General features: G+C 35.3%; 3 protein-coding genes across 4 annotated transcripts; 1 reads left to right on the top strand and 2 right to left on the bottom strand.

Moving 5' to 3' along the window:
- Positions 1–1,115: 1,115 nt before the first annotated feature.
- On the bottom strand, positions 1,116–4,016 carry LOC130800328 (protein EDS1L-like). Its single transcript, XM_057663800.1, has 3 exons — positions 3,656–4,016; positions 2,555–3,346; positions 1,116–2,469 (listed from the first exon to the last, which is right to left on the bottom strand). Exons 1-3 carry the CDS (start codon positions 3,980–3,982, stop codon positions 1,753–1,755), a joined length of 1,836 nt encoding a protein of 611 aa, XP_057519783.1. The 5' UTR covers positions 3,983–4,016; the 3' UTR covers positions 1,116–1,752.
- Positions 4,017–4,232: 216 nt separating this feature from the next.
- Positions 4,233–12,284, top strand: LOC130800329 (E2F transcription factor-like E2FE). Of its 2 annotated transcripts, XM_057663802.1 has the most exons (12): positions 4,233–7,522; positions 7,677–7,744; positions 7,830–7,882; positions 8,390–8,467; positions 8,581–8,631; positions 8,716–8,815; positions 9,537–9,604; positions 9,688–9,760; positions 9,897–9,958; positions 10,498–10,885; positions 11,236–11,288; positions 11,541–12,284. In XM_057663802.1, exons 1-12 carry the CDS (start codon positions 7,428–7,430, stop codon positions 11,544–11,546), a joined length of 1,095 nt encoding a protein of 364 aa, XP_057519785.1. In that variant the 5' UTR covers positions 4,233–7,427; the 3' UTR covers positions 11,547–12,284. The 2 variants fall into 2 exon arrangements, with proteins under 2 accessions (XP_057519785.1, XP_057519784.1); XM_057663801.1 differs by lacking the exon at positions 11,236–11,288 and having other exon boundaries at positions 11,541–12,250.
- Positions 12,285–12,786: 502 nt separating this feature from the next.
- On the bottom strand, positions 12,787–19,584 carry LOC130800331 (uncharacterized). The gene is made up of 4 exons (XM_057663804.1): positions 19,446–19,584; positions 19,054–19,230; positions 15,553–16,779; positions 12,787–13,159 (listed from the first exon to the last, which is right to left on the bottom strand). Exons 1-4 carry the CDS (start codon positions 19,458–19,460, stop codon positions 13,124–13,126), a joined length of 1,455 nt encoding a protein of 484 aa, XP_057519787.1. The 5' UTR covers positions 19,461–19,584; the 3' UTR covers positions 12,787–13,123.
- Positions 19,585–20,302: the final 718 nt, after the last annotated feature.

The raw sequence follows: 20,302 nt of genomic DNA on the forward strand, positions 1-20,302 counted from the left end.
TCATCCTTGATTTTTCTTGTGATATTGTAGTATAATAAATTTGATATGTTGTTTATGAGGCAAGCTGTTCTGTAGATTACAAACACGAATGAGTATCCAGATTCTTATCATAATAAGAAGGAAGTGGTTTTGTTGAAAGATGATATGGATATAATTCTTAGGTTTTTTTAATTACGTGTACAATGTAGCATAGACTGAAGTTGTACTATGGCTTTTCGCAATTCAAGCATGTTGTCTAGATAAAGGAGATTACATTTGCAGTTCTACAGTCTTCTTGTTTGGATATCAGGTTATATTGTTCATGAGTTTGTGTGGGCTTAAAATTGGTTTATAAATAATAAGAGGAGACATGTAAACCACCTGTAGCAGAAAGCAAATAAACGAGTTTAGCAACTTGGAGATTTCTGTTTGTGCATGCCCGATACTTTTTTCCTCTGGCTATTAAATGAAGTTCCAACTTGCAGCTGTGAACTTAGCATATCACCTGTCACCACCCTTTTATTTCTTGGTGCAGATCTATTTTATAGTGCTTGTACTATGTTTTGGAACTGCAATTGTATCAGCTTTGAGCATTTTAAATTACCACTTTAAGGCGACAAAGCTATCCTGGCTTGAGCTGGGTTTAGTTTTGTGATGGATCCAATTAGCGTTCCTAGTTTATTGGTAATACTGCTTGCTGGTGATGATACAATGCTTATATCTGCTTTGGGAGCTTCCAAGGGGTATCAGAATACAGTGTTTTTGTTGTGTTATCTAGTATCTTTTGAGTGAAAGCCAAATAGTTCCTTTAAGTAGTCTAAGGAATCCCATCATTTCATTAACTTAACGGGCTATTAGGCTTGTGCTTTGGCCTGGAGGTAGCACATCTAAAGATGGTCAATTGGGAATGTGTCCTGCAAAAAGATATACTATGACTATGCTATATGGTACAGTCTGCATTGGGTTTTACCTCCATACTAATAAACTGTTGCTCCTGTCATTTTCTTCCCATTGTACCATGCACCTTATCTTTAGTAATGGCTTTAATCATACTTGCTAAGCATGCTGCAGTTATACTTTGTTGATGGTTGAGTGTGGCTTCTGTGTCTGTTGGATATTGCTGGGATATTGTTGAAGATGAAATTTTTTTGCCTGAAGAAATCTGCACCTTCATAAATTGTTTAGGTGGGAATGGGGAGGAAGTATTGAATACCTAAGATATGCTCTCAGTCTCTTTGAGTTTCGCCTTATTACAAAGAACTCTCGAATCAAAAATTGAGGCGAAGGGAGTAAAGCCTTACTAGCTACTATGTTTGTCCACATTCAAAATATGTCATCCGCTATTGTCCAGAACCTGAATACATATTCTCTAGTTAGTGGCATGGGTATTGTTTCTATGAGCGGGATATACTGGTTATGATGAGGGTGATAGTGATGATGGTGTAGGTATTGTGTGTCTTCTGTACATGAAATCTGTTATCACTGTTTTTATAGTCATAAAGGGGCACTTTGAGTTATCTTTCAGAATATTAACTTACAATTATCAAGTTTATTTCCTTGTAGGTATATAGACTACAGAATATTGGTTCTAATGCTATCTTTCTGATGTAAAGAGTTCTTAAGCTCTAGGTACAGAGCACTATGCAAATCTCTCTAGTGTCAAAGCTGCTGTCTTAATTACAAGGGCGGACTCAGAAAAATGAAACCTTTAATCAAAGCATTACATGTTAATTGCATATTCATGCTAATTGCAAACTCTATGATAGACTGAAACTAGTCATGAAATAGATCTCTGATGCAAGATATTGATCTATGCTGGATGGGTAGCGTCTTCCACCACTGGACAAAGGTTGAATCATTCAAGAATACATCCGTGCCCAGGAGCTCATTCTGGGCCCATAATGATACTTTTTTTTCAAGATGGAGAACTCTCTCTTTGACTTCTTCAGAGAATTCTGTGTTACGGGTTATTATGCGAAGCTCCTCAACCTCGGCCCAGAAGCAGGATTCTGGCATGGGGTCTGCCTGTATTTTCTCTCCTTTTTCACGCCATTTCTGTGTATATTTGTAACGGGATGGCCTTCCTTTGCTTATGTATGACCCAGTGTCTTCATTTTTCAAGTGGCGGTAGTAATTGGCAATGTCCAGGGGCTCAACAAGACGCCTGTACTTGGTACCAAGCTCAATCCATTCTTTCTGCCCCTCAAACTCTTCAGGTAACTCGTTTCTCTTCAACATCTCGATAATCTCATCCCATATGCCTGCTAGTTCTAATCTCCTTATATTGTTGTTGAAGTCTTCAGTGAACTTTTGCATCTTAAAGGCATCATAGTAGCCTACTTTTCGGACTTGACAATTGCTTTGATATCTTTCCAGCATACCGAGCACTTCTTTAATTCTGTTCTTGTTGCTATTAATCTTGATCTGATTTCTAGCTTTCTGTTTTTCTAGCTCTCCGGCTGCTCGAAGACATAGTCTAGCTCTTGAACTCTGGAATAACAAACAGCAATAGTTTGTAGTTGGCACTTTTGATGGAGACTTCTAGAAAATGAGGAGAGGATATTCGAGAACTTACCAAACCTAAATCATTCAAGCCGTCACATATGGGCACATTTCCACTATCTCCTTTGTTCTCTGTAGATAATGGCAAATCTTCCAGTTTCTCCAAGTAAGCTACCCTTGGTATGTCTATCCTCTCATGTAATTCATGCTCATAGATTAAATGTTCTTTCAGACTTCTCTGAACAACATCACCCCACTCTGATTCTGAACCTAATTGAAGACAGTAGTATAAGCTCTGAAGAATGGCTTCCGAATTTTCCAGTATGATAAATTTTCCATTCCCAGCACAAAAGATGTAGTTTCCGAAAGGTCTATAGGGGCTAAGCTCAATGAAATTGGTAACATTTTCCAGTAGCAAGTTTGTACACCCCATGAATTTACAGGCAACATGGCTGGTCACTACTGCAGCATTTCTGATTACTGTCGAAACAAACATCGAAACTTCCCCTGTTCTTTCAATGGACTCACTTGCATAAAATGGAGAATTTGGATTGAAGTAATGAAGAATTGGCTGTAATTCTCGCTCAATCGATGGAAAAGGAGTGAGAGAAATTCGCGGGATGATATCATATCTCATGATGAAGTGTGTGAAATGTCGGCTCCAGTGTTCTCGTTTCATGGCATGATTCATAATTTTATCACCCACAAGAGGCGATCCAAAAGTTATACAATGAGGCGGTATGTGATTTATTTGTCTCTGACTCTGGGATTCCAAGAACCACAGAGCTGCAAAGATAGCTATTGCTGCACCTGAGGAATGTCCGGTAAACACAATCTGTTTACCATCTGTTGCAGCATTTTCCACCTGAGAATCACATTTTCAGTTATAATTTCTTGTATGAGTCGAGTTTTTGCCAAACATGTACCCACTGTATCACGCATATAGAAGCTATGATCGGGTCTAGGGAGGATTTGATGACGGCATAGTGGCATACCATACGCTTATCAAAGGAGATAAGGAGGTTGCGAACTTACGACCCACAAGACCCTCGGCATCTACCTTATCCAAGTTCTTTACAGTAACTTTCAGGACTCTTACGTGCCTAACATGTCTGAGCAAGCACTAAACTGTAAGTACAATCTCATTTTTTGATAAAACAAGCAAATATCATACCTCATTTTTGAGCGTAGTATTAGCCATCAATGCTTCAAATCTTTGAAGAAATGCATAGTTTACTGTTGCAGCCTCATTGCTTCCAATCTGTTTCAGGGAAGGGAAGATACTAAGATTGATCTTCGCATCTCCGAAAGGCTTATGTGTAAACCAGTTGCCAACATCCCAGCTGCCTGCGAACCCAAAGATCAGTTCCGATGACAAGCTACTAGATCTCTCACACAAGTAAGGCTTATCAGTACATAAATTGTGAGCTTTAATGGCAATGGCAGATGCTCTACTAATCAACTCTTCTTTCAATCCTATTCTCTCTCCTGCCATTTCCATTATCTGTGCAGGAGCACAGAACAGAAAGCTAATTATAGTTTTGCTGGTGGGTTTGGTCGATACAAAGATTAGCAATAGTGGGCTGTTTTTCCGAAAATGACCCGATTCGAAGACTGATGGGGCTGCTTCTAAGGTACATTTGTCGAGGGCGTTTTCGTCATTCTACTAGTATTGACCTAAAAGGTAAGACTTGTGCTAAATTAATGTTCATAAAAATACATGATGATGGGTTATTTTCGGGGAAAATTCATTGTTACCCACAAATACAATACATATCCTTCTCCCCACTTGCGTATAGAAGTGGTACTTATTAGAGCGCATCTTGTATGAGATTGTTTTACCATTAAACAGGAGCAGTTTAATCAATATCTTTTTAGAAAAAAATGATCAAGAAAATGAAAAACTGTTTTTTTGGTTTTTTTTTTTTTATATTGGGCCAGTTTATATTATGCTATCTCATGATTAAACGGTCTTAATAAAGAATTTGTCTCCTTATTATTTCTAAAAGAAAAATGTTCCGCGTATGGACTTGACTTGGAATTGTGGTCCTGTACTTTTGGCCTTTAGTTTCTAAAGATATTGCCACGAAATGAGTTAGCTAATACTTTATTTCTTGTCAAAAATAATCTTTTTTGCTTCACCCAGTATGTTATATTTTTTATTTTTTTTCGTCTAAATTAATTTATTATATTTTGGGATATTATTAATAGTATTCCTGTGTTATTACACTTTATTTTTGGTACCCGTGTTTTACGTAATTTCAACGGTACCCAAATTATCTTGCTAATTACAAACGTGACACTTTTTAAGTTTTTTCCGTTAAGTGGCCGTTAATTTTTATAAAAAATCAATGATGGTTAGTTTCTTCTACTCTCCTTTTCCCTCTCCTCTTCCTTCTCTCCTTCCATGGCTGCTTCTTCAAGATTTACTACTTCAAATCTCAGTGATATACATGTCCATCACCACCGGAACTTAACAATTGTTGTCCATCATCTGTCTAGTGATCGAACTGTTCCGTTCATTTTAAGGGTGCCAATCAGTTCTTTAGTTTTCGCAGATACCAGTAAGATGTAACCTTCGTTTCCCAAAAAAACTATGGTACGAGAACCAGGGGAAACCTCAAAAAGTTCTAAGCTTTTTTCCTCTCTTCCGGTTAGTGGCCCGATTTTATCAACATTATCCTTGGATATGCCTACGCTGTAAAAGAACTTTCTTCTTCCAGCAACGATAACTTGTGACCCATCAGGCAAGAACGAAGCATTTCTAATAGGGCAATCTTCAATGAATATGACATCCATCATTTTATTCCTCTTGCCATCATTGGAAAATTTTCAGCTTTCGATCTAGTCCAGCACTAGCAGCAAGGAGCAACTGATGGTTTCGGTGAAATTGGACGGAGTTTATTGGACCATTAGAAGGATCTTCAGCATTGGCATCTACTAATTTTGAGTATTCGAGAATTCCGGGCAAAAGTTTTGCTCATTTTTTCACAACAAGCTCTTCGTTTGTTTTAAGAATATCATCAACATTTTTATATTCAGAGGCAACAACCGACCGATTTTCTACCTCAAACTCGTCATCAGAATCTTACCTTATGATTTTCGAGTCAAAATTGGCCCAATCTGTTCCTGGGTACAACTTAGCATGATGAGCCCTCAACCTTGACACATACGTAGACCTTGCTATTATAGTCTCATCTTCTTCCTCAATCTATTGATGAATGATGATTTACAATAGAAGTTTAAATTAGAGATTATTTCAATAGTGGTAATTAAGCATGGGTTGTGGAAGTAGTAAATCTAAGGCATTTGAAGTAGTAAATCTTAAAAAAGCAGCCTTGGAAGGAGAGAAGGAAGAGGAGAGGAAAAAGGGAAGAAGAAGAAAACCATGGTTGGTTTTTTATAGAAATTAACGGGCACTTAACGGAAAAAACTTAAAAAAGGGTACCATTAGAATTACGAAAAACACGGGGTACTAAAGATAAAGTGCAATAACATAAGAGTACTATTGATAATATCCCTTATATTTTTTATATAATTAATTCTTTAAATTTTTATTCATATATTTCTATTCTTTTATATCATATGTTATATCAACGCTCCCAAGCCAAACTACCTACTACCTAGTAATGAAGGTGATTTTGATCATCTTATAGCTTATTGCCTTATTCCGTAGCATGTATTGTTGGTGAACAAGAGGAGGTGCGATGCACTTATGTTTGCGATTTTTCGCTTGATTGGGACATGTATGTCCTATTGGGAATATTCTCCTACTGATTTTTCGCTTGATCTAGTAAGTGAAGTATGAATTACAAATTCAAATTCATCACTACTCACAATACAAGCTAGCATTAGGAAAATCAAAACTCATTTTATTTTATTTGGACTCATATTTGGTGGATTTCAAAAAAATAGAATCCATATCCTAAAATTAGGTGCGAGTCTGAGGCGGATTCAGTAGGATTTTAGATTTATAACCATCGATAATACAACTAAACAAGGTCGAGGCATTATCTTTAAACAAAGGTGAAAAATCAAAACATGGATCAGCCCTGTGCAAAATCTTTCACGATCTCAATTTACAGAGATTTCATTCCTCTCCTTTGAATAAAAAGAAATCAGGAACATGGACAAACTAAATAATCAAAAAGGAAAAAAATTAACTCTTATATTTCATTGAAATTGCAACATTATGCAAATATATCTAAGAGCTTTTGACAAAAAATGTTATAACCTCAATGCATCATAGGGAATATATCCATTAACCGTGTTAGAAAAATGGTTTTGAATGGATCCTCATGGAAGTCCTAAAAGGCCATGAAACTTGAGTAGGCATGCAGTTTATAATGACCTGCAGGCTGCAGCCATTGCTAAATAAAGGAGCACAACAAAATAGTAGAAGTAAGTCGGGCATATAATCAATTCATTTAATATATTGATCACACGTGACTATTTTAAAGTTATAAGTGACTACTTTAATATTATAATTTGTCAGTTTAAGATCGCATATAAGTACTTTAAGACTATAAGTAATTATTTTAGGACTTAAAATGTATATTAGATAAACCCAATAAAAATAATGTTACGTAACACAGCTCATTTTGAAAATTTGTGTTCAATCTTAGTATTATTATTTTCTAAACCACAAAGACAGCACAAGCCCCAAAGGGGCATAATTGTCAACAAATCCGCTCCAAGCCTCTAACTTAAATTCAAATTCCCGCCTGTTTCGTTCTTTTAAACCCTTCAAAAATTAACAAAAATTTTTATGGAGAGGCACTCTCTGTTCTTTAATTTTCCCCAAATCTGCTGAATTCCTCCTCAATACTCTTCCCCCAACGCCTAATTTCAACGACATTCTAAACCCCACTACTATTTTCATCCTGGGTAATTTTTGTTTTTCTGGGTTTATGTTTGATTGAGTTAAACAAAGAGAATACTCATCAATGGCGACATCACCACCATTAGTTCCAGATGATTCTGGATCTCGACACCATGCTTATAGCAGAAAGCAGAAATCTTTGGGTCGTTTGTGTTCTAAGTACATTCTCTTCCAATAAATTTCTTTATTCTTTAGAAAAAAAAAACAGCTTTTTGCTGTATCCATGTATTTCGTTTTTCAGAATAATTGTTGGATTTTTGTATAATCAAGATTTTTATAAATTACTTTTAATTTTGAGTGTTAATATTTGCAGTTTTATTGGCTTGTACAATAGAGATGGGGTTGAATCAATTGGCCTAGACGATGCTGCTAATAAATTAGGTATATTAAATCTAAGCAATTTGTTTATTTTTATTTTATATTTTGTTTAATTTTTTTCTATATAATTATTTAATGGGTTTTGCAGGAGTTGAGAGACGACGGATTTATGATATTGTCAATATATTAGAAAGTGTTGGGGTATGATTACTTTGCTTCAATTATCAAAGTTATGTTTTTTGTTTTTTCTTATCGTATTTTCATGGTTTATTATAAAAATTTATTCTTTCTATTTTAGTATTGAGTAATTCAATGCAATTTTTTAAAACAAATTCTTAAATGAGATGGTATCATGGTGAAACTATCTTTATTGGACTGATCCATGTACATTTAGTGCGTTAAATTGATCACTTATTACAATTTTAGCATTATCAGTTAGAGAAATGAGCTAATTATATGAGTTCATCTCATGTAAGACGGTCTCATACACAACGAGCTTAGTTTTTTTATATAAAACTTGTTATAGGATTCAATTTTTATGGTAGATTAGTAATTTTGTTATAAAAATGTGTAGTCTTGATTATTTTGTAATGATTATCAGAGATAAATGATTCACTTCATTCAGTTTCTTTGAATAAAAGTTGAGAATTGTGTGCCTTGTCTTAATTCTACATCTATAATTATATAAATGGTGTTTATGGGTTTTAGGTGTTAGCAAGGAAGGCAAAAAATCAGTATACATGGAAGGGTTTTAAAGGGATTCCTAAGGCTCTTGCTGCTCTAAAGGTAGCAAAACTCAAGAAGTTCTGATAATTATCATTCTATTACCGCCATTTAATACCAATGACCAAATGTATCGTTCTTTCTAACCTAGTGTTGTTCGTTTATTATTTCGCTAGGAAGAGAGTTTGAAGGAGAATTCTAGTTCTAGTAGAAGTAGCAAAATGAAGGTGAGTGATTCTAAGGTTTAATCTTGTATACATGAATCTAAGGAGTCCAATGTCATTGATTAATTTTCCTAATATGTCTTGTAGCTCCAAGTTATCGAAGATGACGATGATGCACACTCGAATCCAGATAGTGGAAGTCAGCAAGAAGTATCAAACATCAGTGCTAGTTCGAAGCCTCGTAAGGGTGTGTATATCCCCAGACTGAAACCCAATGTTCAAACTCTGTCACAATAACTTACCACTAACTTTGATCAACTTTTATGCTATTCAAATTCTCAACAAACTCGCTCGTTTGCACTTTATTCTTATACTCACTCAGACAATATATCATACTATTACAATTTTTTCATGTATCCTTTTTAATGTTATTGCAGCTCATCATTAGCTAATGAATAAAAAAATCAGACACTTGCACAAGGGCGGATCCAATGTCATTCAATGATGTCAACTGACAATATTCTACTAATATGTAAAATCATATACCTAGAAATACTAATATATGTGTTGGTTAAGTTGGTTGTACATTTGCTATGTGAATGCATTGACTACAGTTCATACCTCTTTAAGAATTTTTTTTTATATCATTGACATCATTTGATTTTATTCTAAAAACACCCTTGAACTTGCCCTACTTCAAGAGTCTTGCAATGTGTTTTACTAGTATCTGTTAAGAGGGCATGCCCACTTCACCAAAGCCACTGCAACACTCAATACAAGACTGGGGTTGTTCACACCCTAATATATTTTGCTAGTAAGGCACCTCTCACGGTGAGACCGTCTCATACAAGAATTAGTGTTCTTATAAGTAAATGTCTGTTTACACTCAATTATATACTGTTTCGTAAATCAATTTGAACACTTTGTAATAAAGCAGCAAGAACTTAATGTATGCTTCTATTTTGCAGACAATAGAAGGGAGAAGTCTTTGGGATTCTTGACTCAGAATTTTGTCAAGCTGTTCATTTGCTCTAATGTAAGAATGATACAAAACTCGATCTTTTTGGGTATGTTTTCCTACAATCCCTCGAAACTTAGATGTGATGTTTCTATGTTTAGGTAGATTTGATCTCCTTGAATGAAGCCGCAAAGACCCTGCTTGGTGATGGACACAAGTCAACAATAATGAGAAGTAAGCACTTCTATTGTTCATTGAATGCCGTTTCATTGACGTTCATGTTAGAGTTTATAACATATCCTGTGGCATCAACCATCAGCTTAGATTTATTTTTGTCAGTGACTAACTTTTCGTTTATATGATAATGCAGCAAAAGTCAGGCGGTTGTATGACATTGCCAATGTATTGTCCTCCATGAAACTCATTGAAAAGGTAAGAACATCAATACTTTGTTGACAAATAATACCTTTATAAAGTTTCTTATTAATGTCCTTTATTTAGATGGGACTAAAGATTAAGTCCGTTGGTTTCAGATTATAATGGAATATATTAAAATGTCTCTTACTTACGTGAAGTTGCAAGTGATAACCTCTTTGTTATCACTAACCAGGGTAAGGTTACTTGTATCCGACCCTCAAACCCCACTTAGGTGGGAGCCAATTAATGTCGTTTAGGTAATGGAATGTTGTTGATAAAGTTTTCTTAGCACTAGATATTTGCATAACTTAAGTAGACTTTTTTTAGACAATTGTCTCCCTAATGCTACAATGATAGTACATAAGTCCTATGTCTTGTGTATAAATGAAATTATTTGGTGATTTTAACTGAATTGCTCTCTCTGTCCCTTTGGATGTGCTAACTGCTACACAACAATCAAAAAACTCGTACTTTGAGTTGCGTCATGTAGCAAATCCAAGGGACAAAGGATTATATTAGAATTGTTCTGAATTATTCTGCTGAATGACAACCAGACTCATCAAACGGATACTAGGAAACCAGCCTTTAGGTGGTTGGGGCTGAGGGAATGTAGCGAGGCTACTATACCGTGTGTACCTATGCCTACGGAGTCTAAGAAAAGGGTCTTTGGATCTGATATAACTAATATCAATTTCGAAAAGAATCGTGTGGAGTTTCTTGGACAAAAAGCAAAACAGCTCAAACAAGTGAAATCGGAGAATGCTGAGAGCGAGTTTTACCCGATACATTCTGAGCAAAATAAGAAACCAAGAAGCTACCGATACGGTCCTTTTGCACCTATCACCGTGGCCAAAGTAGGTAGCGCGGAGCAGAAAAACTCAAAGCCAGTCCACGACTTGGAAAGTCTCGCCTTGACTTATTGCCCTCAGTATCACAATCAAGGTACAATACTTTTATTTGGACTTTCCGGTCTAACATAATATGCTGGCTTATTCGTCTTTTGAATTCATGATTTTCTTTAAATGACACAAAATCGACATAACATTGAGGGATAGTTATGTAGATTAGCAAATCATGTGACATTGAACTTGAATAAGACTTGTGATGACCAAAAATTTTTCCTCTTTACTATCCATCAAATTCCCTTTACTTTTGTGTCCTTCTCATGCTTAGTAATTTTGTTCCTATATTACGATATGCCAACGATTTACGGTTTTTTGGTTTTTAAGTGTAATGGGCTATATTATACAGTATTCTGGCTCATTAAATAATGTGCGCTTGTTCATATGAAGCTGCATATGATGTTCGTTACCAAGAGTCGATCGAGCTCAATCTCTATCTAAGGGTAAGATTGCATACAAATCCTGTCTTGGTGGCAGTCGATTAATGATATTGAGTTAATGAATATTTTGCATGTTCTGTTGTTTGATGGTAATCTTTGCAAATCTTTATCAAGTCCTAAACTAAACCTTTTATTTTCATGAAATAAATTTTTTAGTTTTGACTGAAAAAAACAAGTGCATAGAGATCATGTGATTGTTTGAGATTTCTTTTTACTCTTATATGTAATTTTGAGTGGATTTGTTTGAATTTGCAGCTTTGAGAGACATCTTTGACCATTATACGGAGGCATGGAGAACTTGGTATTCCGAAGTAAATGTGCAGTTATTAGAGCAAGTTTCTTAGTACACTTAAACATAATGTTAAATTCTTAATCTCAAATCATTTTATGAATTAATTGATAAGTTTTAGTGTTCGTTCACATCGGATTTTATTTTCCATTCATTTTTTAATACATTAGAAATTAGAATGAAATGATATAGATGGGAAGATACTAACAATGTAGATGGATTAGAAACTCTCGTAAAAGATCGTGATGCCCACAAAATAAAGAGCAAATATTCTTATAATTTATATTAATTGGGCTGTTTAATCAATGTATGGGGCACGTTGCATAGTGGGTTGACTCATAAAATAAATTTGTGTAGATTAATTTTATTGTCAAATTCCCTTCGTTCAAATTTTGATGAGAATACATTGTCAAATTCATGTATAATGGAAGTATGTTTTGTGCATTTAGTGAGCCACAAGTAACTGCTGAAATGAAGCAAGAAAAAGGCATGGACATAGTTGGGATGTGATTGGGTTTTTTTTATACATTTTGAAAATTTTGTCCCCAGAAAAACATGATTTTCTTTGAAGATAATTCAAAATTGGATTCTGTGCTTACCATTCGTCATAGACTATAAATTAAAGAAAGTTGCTGCTTATAGAAGTGCATTGATTGAAACTTCAACTCTTGAAGAATAATTAAGATCAACTTGTCAAGACAAAAAATAAATAAAAAATTGTATCAAACAATAATACTCCTGTAAGTTAAATTATGTCCAAATCTCATGTCTTATGATCTACAAATATCATGCTTTTGTCAATTAAGAATGTTATTTATTAATAGAAATAAACATGTGTCACTGAATCGAATCTAACTAAATCGAGATACATACCCTATTTTTTATTGGACTTAGATTCATAGAGTTTAGAAAATTTAAATCCTAAACCAGACTTGGCAGGTCTAGGGTTTGAGTCCGTGTTCAAAACTATTTTTTTAAATATAAAATAATTATTTTATATAATTTTCGTCTAATCATGTAAAATTATTTAAACATTTTCAATTAATAAGAATTTCCTAATACTTTATATAATTGAGAGATCATATATATGGAGTTTTCCACCATTTAAGTTTTTAAAATGAAATATTTACCGAATCTTTCAATTTTCAAACTAAAAATAAAACCATATTTCAAATTAAATAAACTGACAAAATTGCAAATCAAACAAACAAATCCACATACATCGAATATAATTACTCCTATATATATTAATTAATTGAATGTCAAGAACATTAAACACCATGAAGATGTTAACTCTCAAGTTTATATGAGTTTTGGGGAAAACTGCTATAACATTAACAAACATAATACTTTATTGAATGTGACATTCGAAACGTAATCAACCTGACCCGATATTACAATGATTACTCTCTTTGTTCCTCTATGGATGCAGTTGCTGTTAAATAAGGTGTTATTTTCTCAACATGAACAACGATGTCGAACCGGTTGATAGTTTTCAACAGTTTAGATTTTTAGCCAACTTTTCACACGGAGCAGCAAAACTCGTCCTCTACTTCCACCATTTCTTCTCCGACAAAGATATAAGCTGCAAATCGAAGAGACAAATTTTGTTATTGCAAATAGTAGAAAACGTAGAGGGGATCGTGGTGAAACAAATGATCGTTCTTCAAGCAATGGTTAAGATTACATGACTATCGTTCTTCAAGAAATAGACATTAAGATTAGCATCAAACTTTCTTTTAAAACTTGAAAGGAACAAGTTGGCCATGTTTTATGCAAACGGACAAGTCTAACACGAGTCTCAAGTCGATCTCCTGCACCGTCGACATGAGGATGATGGCACATCACAAGTGCCATATCTGGGTAACATAGCTTTTAGTAAACCTGATTCGTGGAACTAAAAAATACAACCTCCCTCCTCACTCCCCTCCCAAAAGAAATTGTCAAACACCCAGTTTCTCTCTCTTTCTCTCTCGACACGCCAAACCCTACCTCGAGCCTATCATCATATTTAAAACTCTACAATCACAAATCCTAGTACTCCACTTCAAGAACTTTACAAGCCTAATGCGCAACTAACCATTAAAATGGTTCTCAACCCTTTTTCATAATATAACTACACATTTCATAGTACTCCTCAAAATTTCGTCACAAATTCTTGTATGAGACGGTCTCATACTTGAGTTAAATAGCCCAATAATAGAAACTTTTAGCATAATGGGCCTTTTGTAAGAACTCGTCTCACGGTGAAACGGTCTCATGTTTGTTTTGTATGAATTAATCTACCCACTATACTCCTTTGCCTCCATAAAGGTCTCAACCGTGCACAACATTACACTCCCTCCACTTTAAGTAGGTAAAATGTGATGAAAAAACAACAATGTCGAATCCTTAATCCCAAAATATGAGTATGAATCGAAGCAAAAATGTAATGCAACAAGCAAAAAAAAATCCTTATTCCATAATCTTAACATGCTTACAATAATGAAAGCATATACCACAAAATCGAACTCCTACAACAGTAAATTTTCTACCAACTTCATGGGATAAAGGGAGTAATATGAAAGAGAAACATGAGCACTGGCTGTGGTTCAAGGACAGATTGGAGCGAGATTTTGGGATGGTGACACGGCAGGCTTGGACTAACCTGTCATGAGCGCCCACAAAAAATGTTTGACCAGGTAATCACACCTATATCTGGTGCATTACAAGCAGAGTTTTGAGCCAAAAATGCATGCGGGGTATCGACAGTTAAAAAATATGAAGCAGGTGAGACAAGCGGTAGAAAATAATAAGCATTCGAGGTACGAAAAGGCCAGAAGGGAAGTCATAAGGGGTGAGGAGTGATAGGCCTAAAATTTTAAATCCATTTTACAGTGTGGGGATTGTTAGGCATAAGATGAATGAAGCTAAATATGTTGCATATCTAGACGGGAAAGTTTCCAGAATCCAAATAAAAAAGGCATGGAAATATTGAGCAGGATCGTGTGATTGCATAACATATTATGGGCCCAAACATATAAGGACAACACAACCCCTCCTCCCTCCAAAACCTCTCGCCCCTAGTGAATCCAAGGAAAAAAGGAAAAGGTTATAAAGGTTATAAAATGACTCACACCCAAGAAGAACGGAGCTCTCACGTTCAAGTACCAGAATACATAATCAATGGCCCATTGAGAATTGCATTTTCAAGCTGATCCAATAAGCAAGTCTTGTATGAGACTGTCTCATGGTGAGAGAAGCCCACATTAAGATTTTAGGTGATCAACTAATCACTTAAGGTTATTATAATCACTTAACAGTTATAATTGACCACTTTAAGATTGTAAGTGATCACTTTAAGATTGTAGGTGATCAATTTAAAACTGTATGTGGTAACTTTAAAGTTATAACTGGCCACCTTAAGATCTTAAATAATCATTTTAAGGTTATTAGTAATAACTTTAAAACTGTAAGTGTACATTAGGCTAGCTCAATAGAAATTGTCTCATTGTGTAATAATTAAAGCTAATAGTGCAAAGCAGCAAGCAGCCTCCACTTCCCTCGTCCCATGAAGCTAAGGCAAATTTATAACAAAATGCATCATGCAATGCGATATTTCCAACGTGCATATTCACTCAAGATAGACAAAAGAATTCAATGTTGCCTCTCACTAACCATATTGCAACATACAATAAGTTCAAGGGTAGTTAGAAAAGAAAAAGTATCACACAATGTGAAGGACCCTGAGAGAATCGCCAATCCAAAAAATGAATGAATTGGCGAATCATATTACACTGAGACCCTGAGAGAAAAAGAAACTAGAATGCAAGACGATGTCAATACTAGACCAGCCAACCTACACGATAAGCTTAACTTCAATCGAGTATCGGAGTTCAAAAAACCTTTTACATATCAACAAGATTCCAACAATATAAGTTTGCTAATTCAAAGTGTAGATGACAGACATATATAAGAGAAGCAGGGAGAAATACCAACCTGGCGTGCCACTTGTGCCATCCTCCGACTATCTCGAGAAGAGTCAGACCCATTGTCAGATTTTGATCCCTCGAGATTGTCATTCTGTTTCTTCACCATTCTTCTTTTCAAGGGGTTCTCTTCATGCAAGCCGCTATCATCACCGCTAAAAGATTCTTTCTTCCGTTTCCTCTGAAAAGTATACTTAAGAACCCTATCTTTACGCGATGGGCTAGGGAAACCACTCCCGTCTTCCAGAAGTTTAGAATCCAGGTTCATCGAGGAAAAGTCCTTTGTCTCAAGTTCTTGTTTAGAGCTTTGATCATCTGAGCAATTCCCGGGCCCACTTTGTTGCCGATCCAAAACTAAACTACCAGCTACTTCAGTATCTTCATTCACCGTATCCATACAACCCACAGTACCATTTTCTTTGGTGGTCGCTATACCTTTTAATAAAACACCCATTGCAGAAACCGCAGACGGTGTTGGAGGAGAATGCAAGTGTGTGCTTGTAACTTCAGGGACACCATTTTCATGGATGTCATGAGAATCCGGCGAGCATGTTTTTTCGGAGTTTTCAGGGACGGAAAGTGTTTCCTTAGCCAGAAGAGGAATAGGGTAAAGGGAAGAAGTGTTACTTCTTCTGCATCGAGCGGCTCGTTTCTTTCTCTTTCGGAATGATTTCAATGCTTGTGGTTTGCTTCGGCTTCTGTCCACATTTTTTGCATCACCATTAGAAGTCATGTATTTTCCTTCTCTTTCTATATCTTCTCTCACGGCTTTCTCATATTTAAGGTCATCTAACTCTCCCGACAAAGAAAAATGGCCATTTAAAAGCTTCCCTTCATACGCACGAATTCTTTGTGTACACCCATTTCTATATAACTCAGATTTGTCGCTTCTCATAATTATTGAAGGAACAACTGGATCCCCGGAATAACCAAATTCCGTAACAGAATTACTTATACCGTGATTCCCATTTGCTAATTTAACAGAAGAATTTGTTTCAGCACCAATAACAGCTTTAGACGGCCCATTCCCAGGGTGTTGTTCAGTTTCTTCCTGACGGTGAGCTTTTTTGGACATATGTAGAACATTGTTCGATTGTTTGAGCGCCTCCAGCTTCAGATGCGCCTCATTCAACTCCCCTCTAAGGTTACTAACTATATCTTCAGCTTCTTGGAGCTGAGCTTCTAATTCTTCGATTCTTCTTTGTTGGTTTAAAGATTTCATCTCTGCTTCGTTCATCTGAGATGAATAAAGAAAACGCAATGGATAAAGTTCCCAACACACATACTCAAACAAATTTATCAGAAAGGAATCACCCCAAAGCATAGAAAAAATCAAGGCCGCATCGCATTGCATCCCATTTGCTGCATTGTAAAGGTTTTTAAAATAAAAAAACCGATATTTCCCGGGTTGTAAAGGTGTTAAAAAACCGCGTTTTTGGCCGTGTCAAGGGATATGTTATGGTTTCGACTGATATTTAGGAGTTATGATAACCGCATCATTCTCGTTACCACATCAACGTTCCGTTACCATAATTGCGACCGTTACAACATTTTTACATTATGCCCCAGAAGGTTAAAATCATAAGCTTAAGAGAAGAAAAAAGAAACCACACTAAATCATTTGAAAAAAAATGCATCTCGGTGAAACAACGTTGGCATAAATATAAAAGAGAAATCATGCAAAAACGTCTAAACTCCACATTAGAATACATAATAACACACATCTATAAGAGCTTAAGAATCATCATGGGGATTGAAAATTCTGATATTAATTGTTTGCTTACTTGCAGTCAAGCACTTGCTCGTCTGAAAAGAGCTAGGATATTGATTTTCAAATCAAAAATAAAAAGAATTTCTAATCAGCATAACTTATGGTCACATTCAGTTATTATAAATAAATAAGATACCAATAAGCAATATACATCACAAGGAAACTTACAATCCATTTCAACATGCACAATAAATACGGCTCACCGTGAGACCGTCTCATACAAGAGGGAGTGTTCAACTGTATGACAATGAACAAATCCATTTCAACTGTATGAGATGGTCTCACAGTGAAACGTTCCCCATACTTAGGTTAAATAGCCTAATAATAGAAATTTTTAGTATAATGGGCCTTTTATATGGACTCGTCTCGCGGTGAGACGGTCTCATACAAGAGGGGGTGGTCAACGTGATCAAAGCATAAATACGGCATGTTAACTTTGTTCCAAAACACATTCGTTGTATATACATGACAATGACAAAGAAAAGTAGATACCATTACCAAAAGGTGCAAAACTTGCTACGTAGGAACAAATACGAAAGAATGGTCAAAAAGCTGTTATTGGATTGATAAGAACCAGGACTCCAGGAGTTAAGAAGTAAACCATTTCAACTCTCAATAGATAAAACACTCAAATCTAATATGTGAAATCGAAATCAACATTAAATTTCAGAGCTTTCTCCAAAATGAACATATAACATGAAAATAACCTAACATTACAAAATATAGTAAACCTCATGCAATAATGTACGGTAAGGTTTGCCTACAATACACCTCTGTTGTGGGATCCTTCACCCACGTTATACGGATGCTTAGCGCACCGAGCTTCCTTTTTCATAATACAAAAGGCCACATTCACTTGACATGTATAAAATGGTAACTATATCAAAAAATTTCTCATACATATACAAATTAACTATAACTTATTACGAACTAAACACAAAAGACAGAATCAAGGACAATACGCCACGAGCTGAACAATTCAATAGGTAACATTTCCTCAAAATAAACCAACTAGCCAAGAGAACACCCTACACTACACATGACACACAACCCAAATTCCACCTTATATAAACCAACAATGAACTGACCCAAAACCAAAACCCGTTCATCCAAATCTAACTTATTACGAACTAATCACAAAAGACGGAATCAAGGACAATACGCCACAAGTAGAACAATGCAATAGAATGTAACATTTCCTCAAAACAAACCAACTGGCCAAGAGAGCACCCTGCGCATGATACACCCCCAAATCTCACCTTATAAAAACCAACAATGAACCGACCCAAAACCAAAACCCGATCATCCAACTATAACTTATTACGAACTAATCACAAAAGACGGAATCAAAGACAAAATTCACTACGAGCAGAACAATGCAATAGAATGTAACATTTCCTCAAAACAAACCAACTGGCCAAGAGAACACCTTACACTACACATGACACACAACCTAAATTCCACCTTATAAAAACCGACTATGAACCAACCAAAAACCGAAACCCCATCATCCAACCATCCAAAACCCATCTAAGATCACAATCAATAAACCCTCAAGAACAATCAAAAAAACATATTTGATACACACCTCCATTTCAAGACCCTAATCAACACATCCAAAACTAAAAACACCTAAAAACAAAAATCCAAACCCCAACAAAAAAAACCCAAATCTTTAATCAAAATCAGCATTCTTCAGCAAATTGAAAAATAACAACAATCAATACAAAAGTACATTACTTTAACATCCATTGTTTGTTTAAGCCTTAGTAAAAGACGAAGAGATTCTTCTTTAGTTGTAGAAAGATCATGATGAAACTGATGGGCTTTTCTTTCAGATACCATTATCCTACCCGCCGCCTCTTTAGCGGTGTTCAAAATTATTTCAGCGTATGCTTTCTTCAAAGCCGTCATTTTCTGCAAAAACAAAAAAAACCCACAAATTTTACAAAATCATTTCAAAAAATAATCAATACCCAGTTCATAAACCCATCAAAAACATCCAAAAAAACCATCAAATTGTTCAAAAAAATTTTAAAAAATTAGTTGATGACTTGATGTTCATCAACAGTAGAATTCTAAACAGTTTTTGATAAATTAGCAGATTTTAAGGAAGAAATGAAATTAATTACCTCAGTATCATCCATTGTATTTTGGTTTGATTTCTTTTTAGTTAGATGAATATGAATAAAAAAGGTTTTTGATTTTTCTTTTTGGTTATTCAGTTTTAGTTGTTGTGTTTTTAGTTTAGGTTTATTTTTTGGTTAGTTCTCCTTTTCCTGTCTGTTATGAACTGAAAGTAGGTTGTGTTTCTACGAGGGAGTTTGAATTTACGTTTTTGTCCTTGGAATATGCCTTAATTTACGGGGTACACGTAGGATTGGTGCTGCAAGGCGCGAAACTGATTTGGGACCCACTTTGTCTGAGCTGGATTATGAAATGGAATAGCGTCATTTTAACAGGTGTGTAGTGGCACGTGCTTGTAAAATGTGAATGGACCTCTTGATTTTTCCTTTTTTTTTAATTATTTTTCTGTTTAGGTTTGGGCAAGGGAAACCAAGTGGTGGGATTTCGTGGTTGGACGGTGGAAAAGACTTTACCCGACCGACGGTGAACCGGTTCATTTTAGTTTTTGGATAGACATTTTAAGTTTGGGTGTAGTGGATATGGGATCGATATGGATTTGGAAATTCAATTATCTGTTTAGATAACTAAAATCATGATTCGATTTCAATTAAATCGGATTTCGAATATCTAATTTTCCAAATCAGATAACAAATATTCGGTTTTATTTTTTGCTTATAAAAAATAGCTATTTTTGACACATAAAAATTTAAGCTCTTTTTCATTTCTTTCTATAATCAAGCTTATTTTTAAAAGTTTGAAAAAAATCATTTTGGGAATATGGTTGGACATTCAAAAGTCTAATTTAATCATCAATAAAATATACTAATGAAGAAACGACTTAAGACACATGTCACATTATCAT

The sequence above is a fragment of the Amaranthus tricolor genome, chromosome 14 (assembly GCF_026212465.1).
Source record: "Amaranthus tricolor cultivar Red isolate AtriRed21 chromosome 14, ASM2621246v1, whole genome shotgun sequence".
NCBI lineage: Eukaryota > Viridiplantae > Streptophyta > Magnoliopsida > Caryophyllales > Amaranthaceae > Amaranthus > Amaranthus tricolor.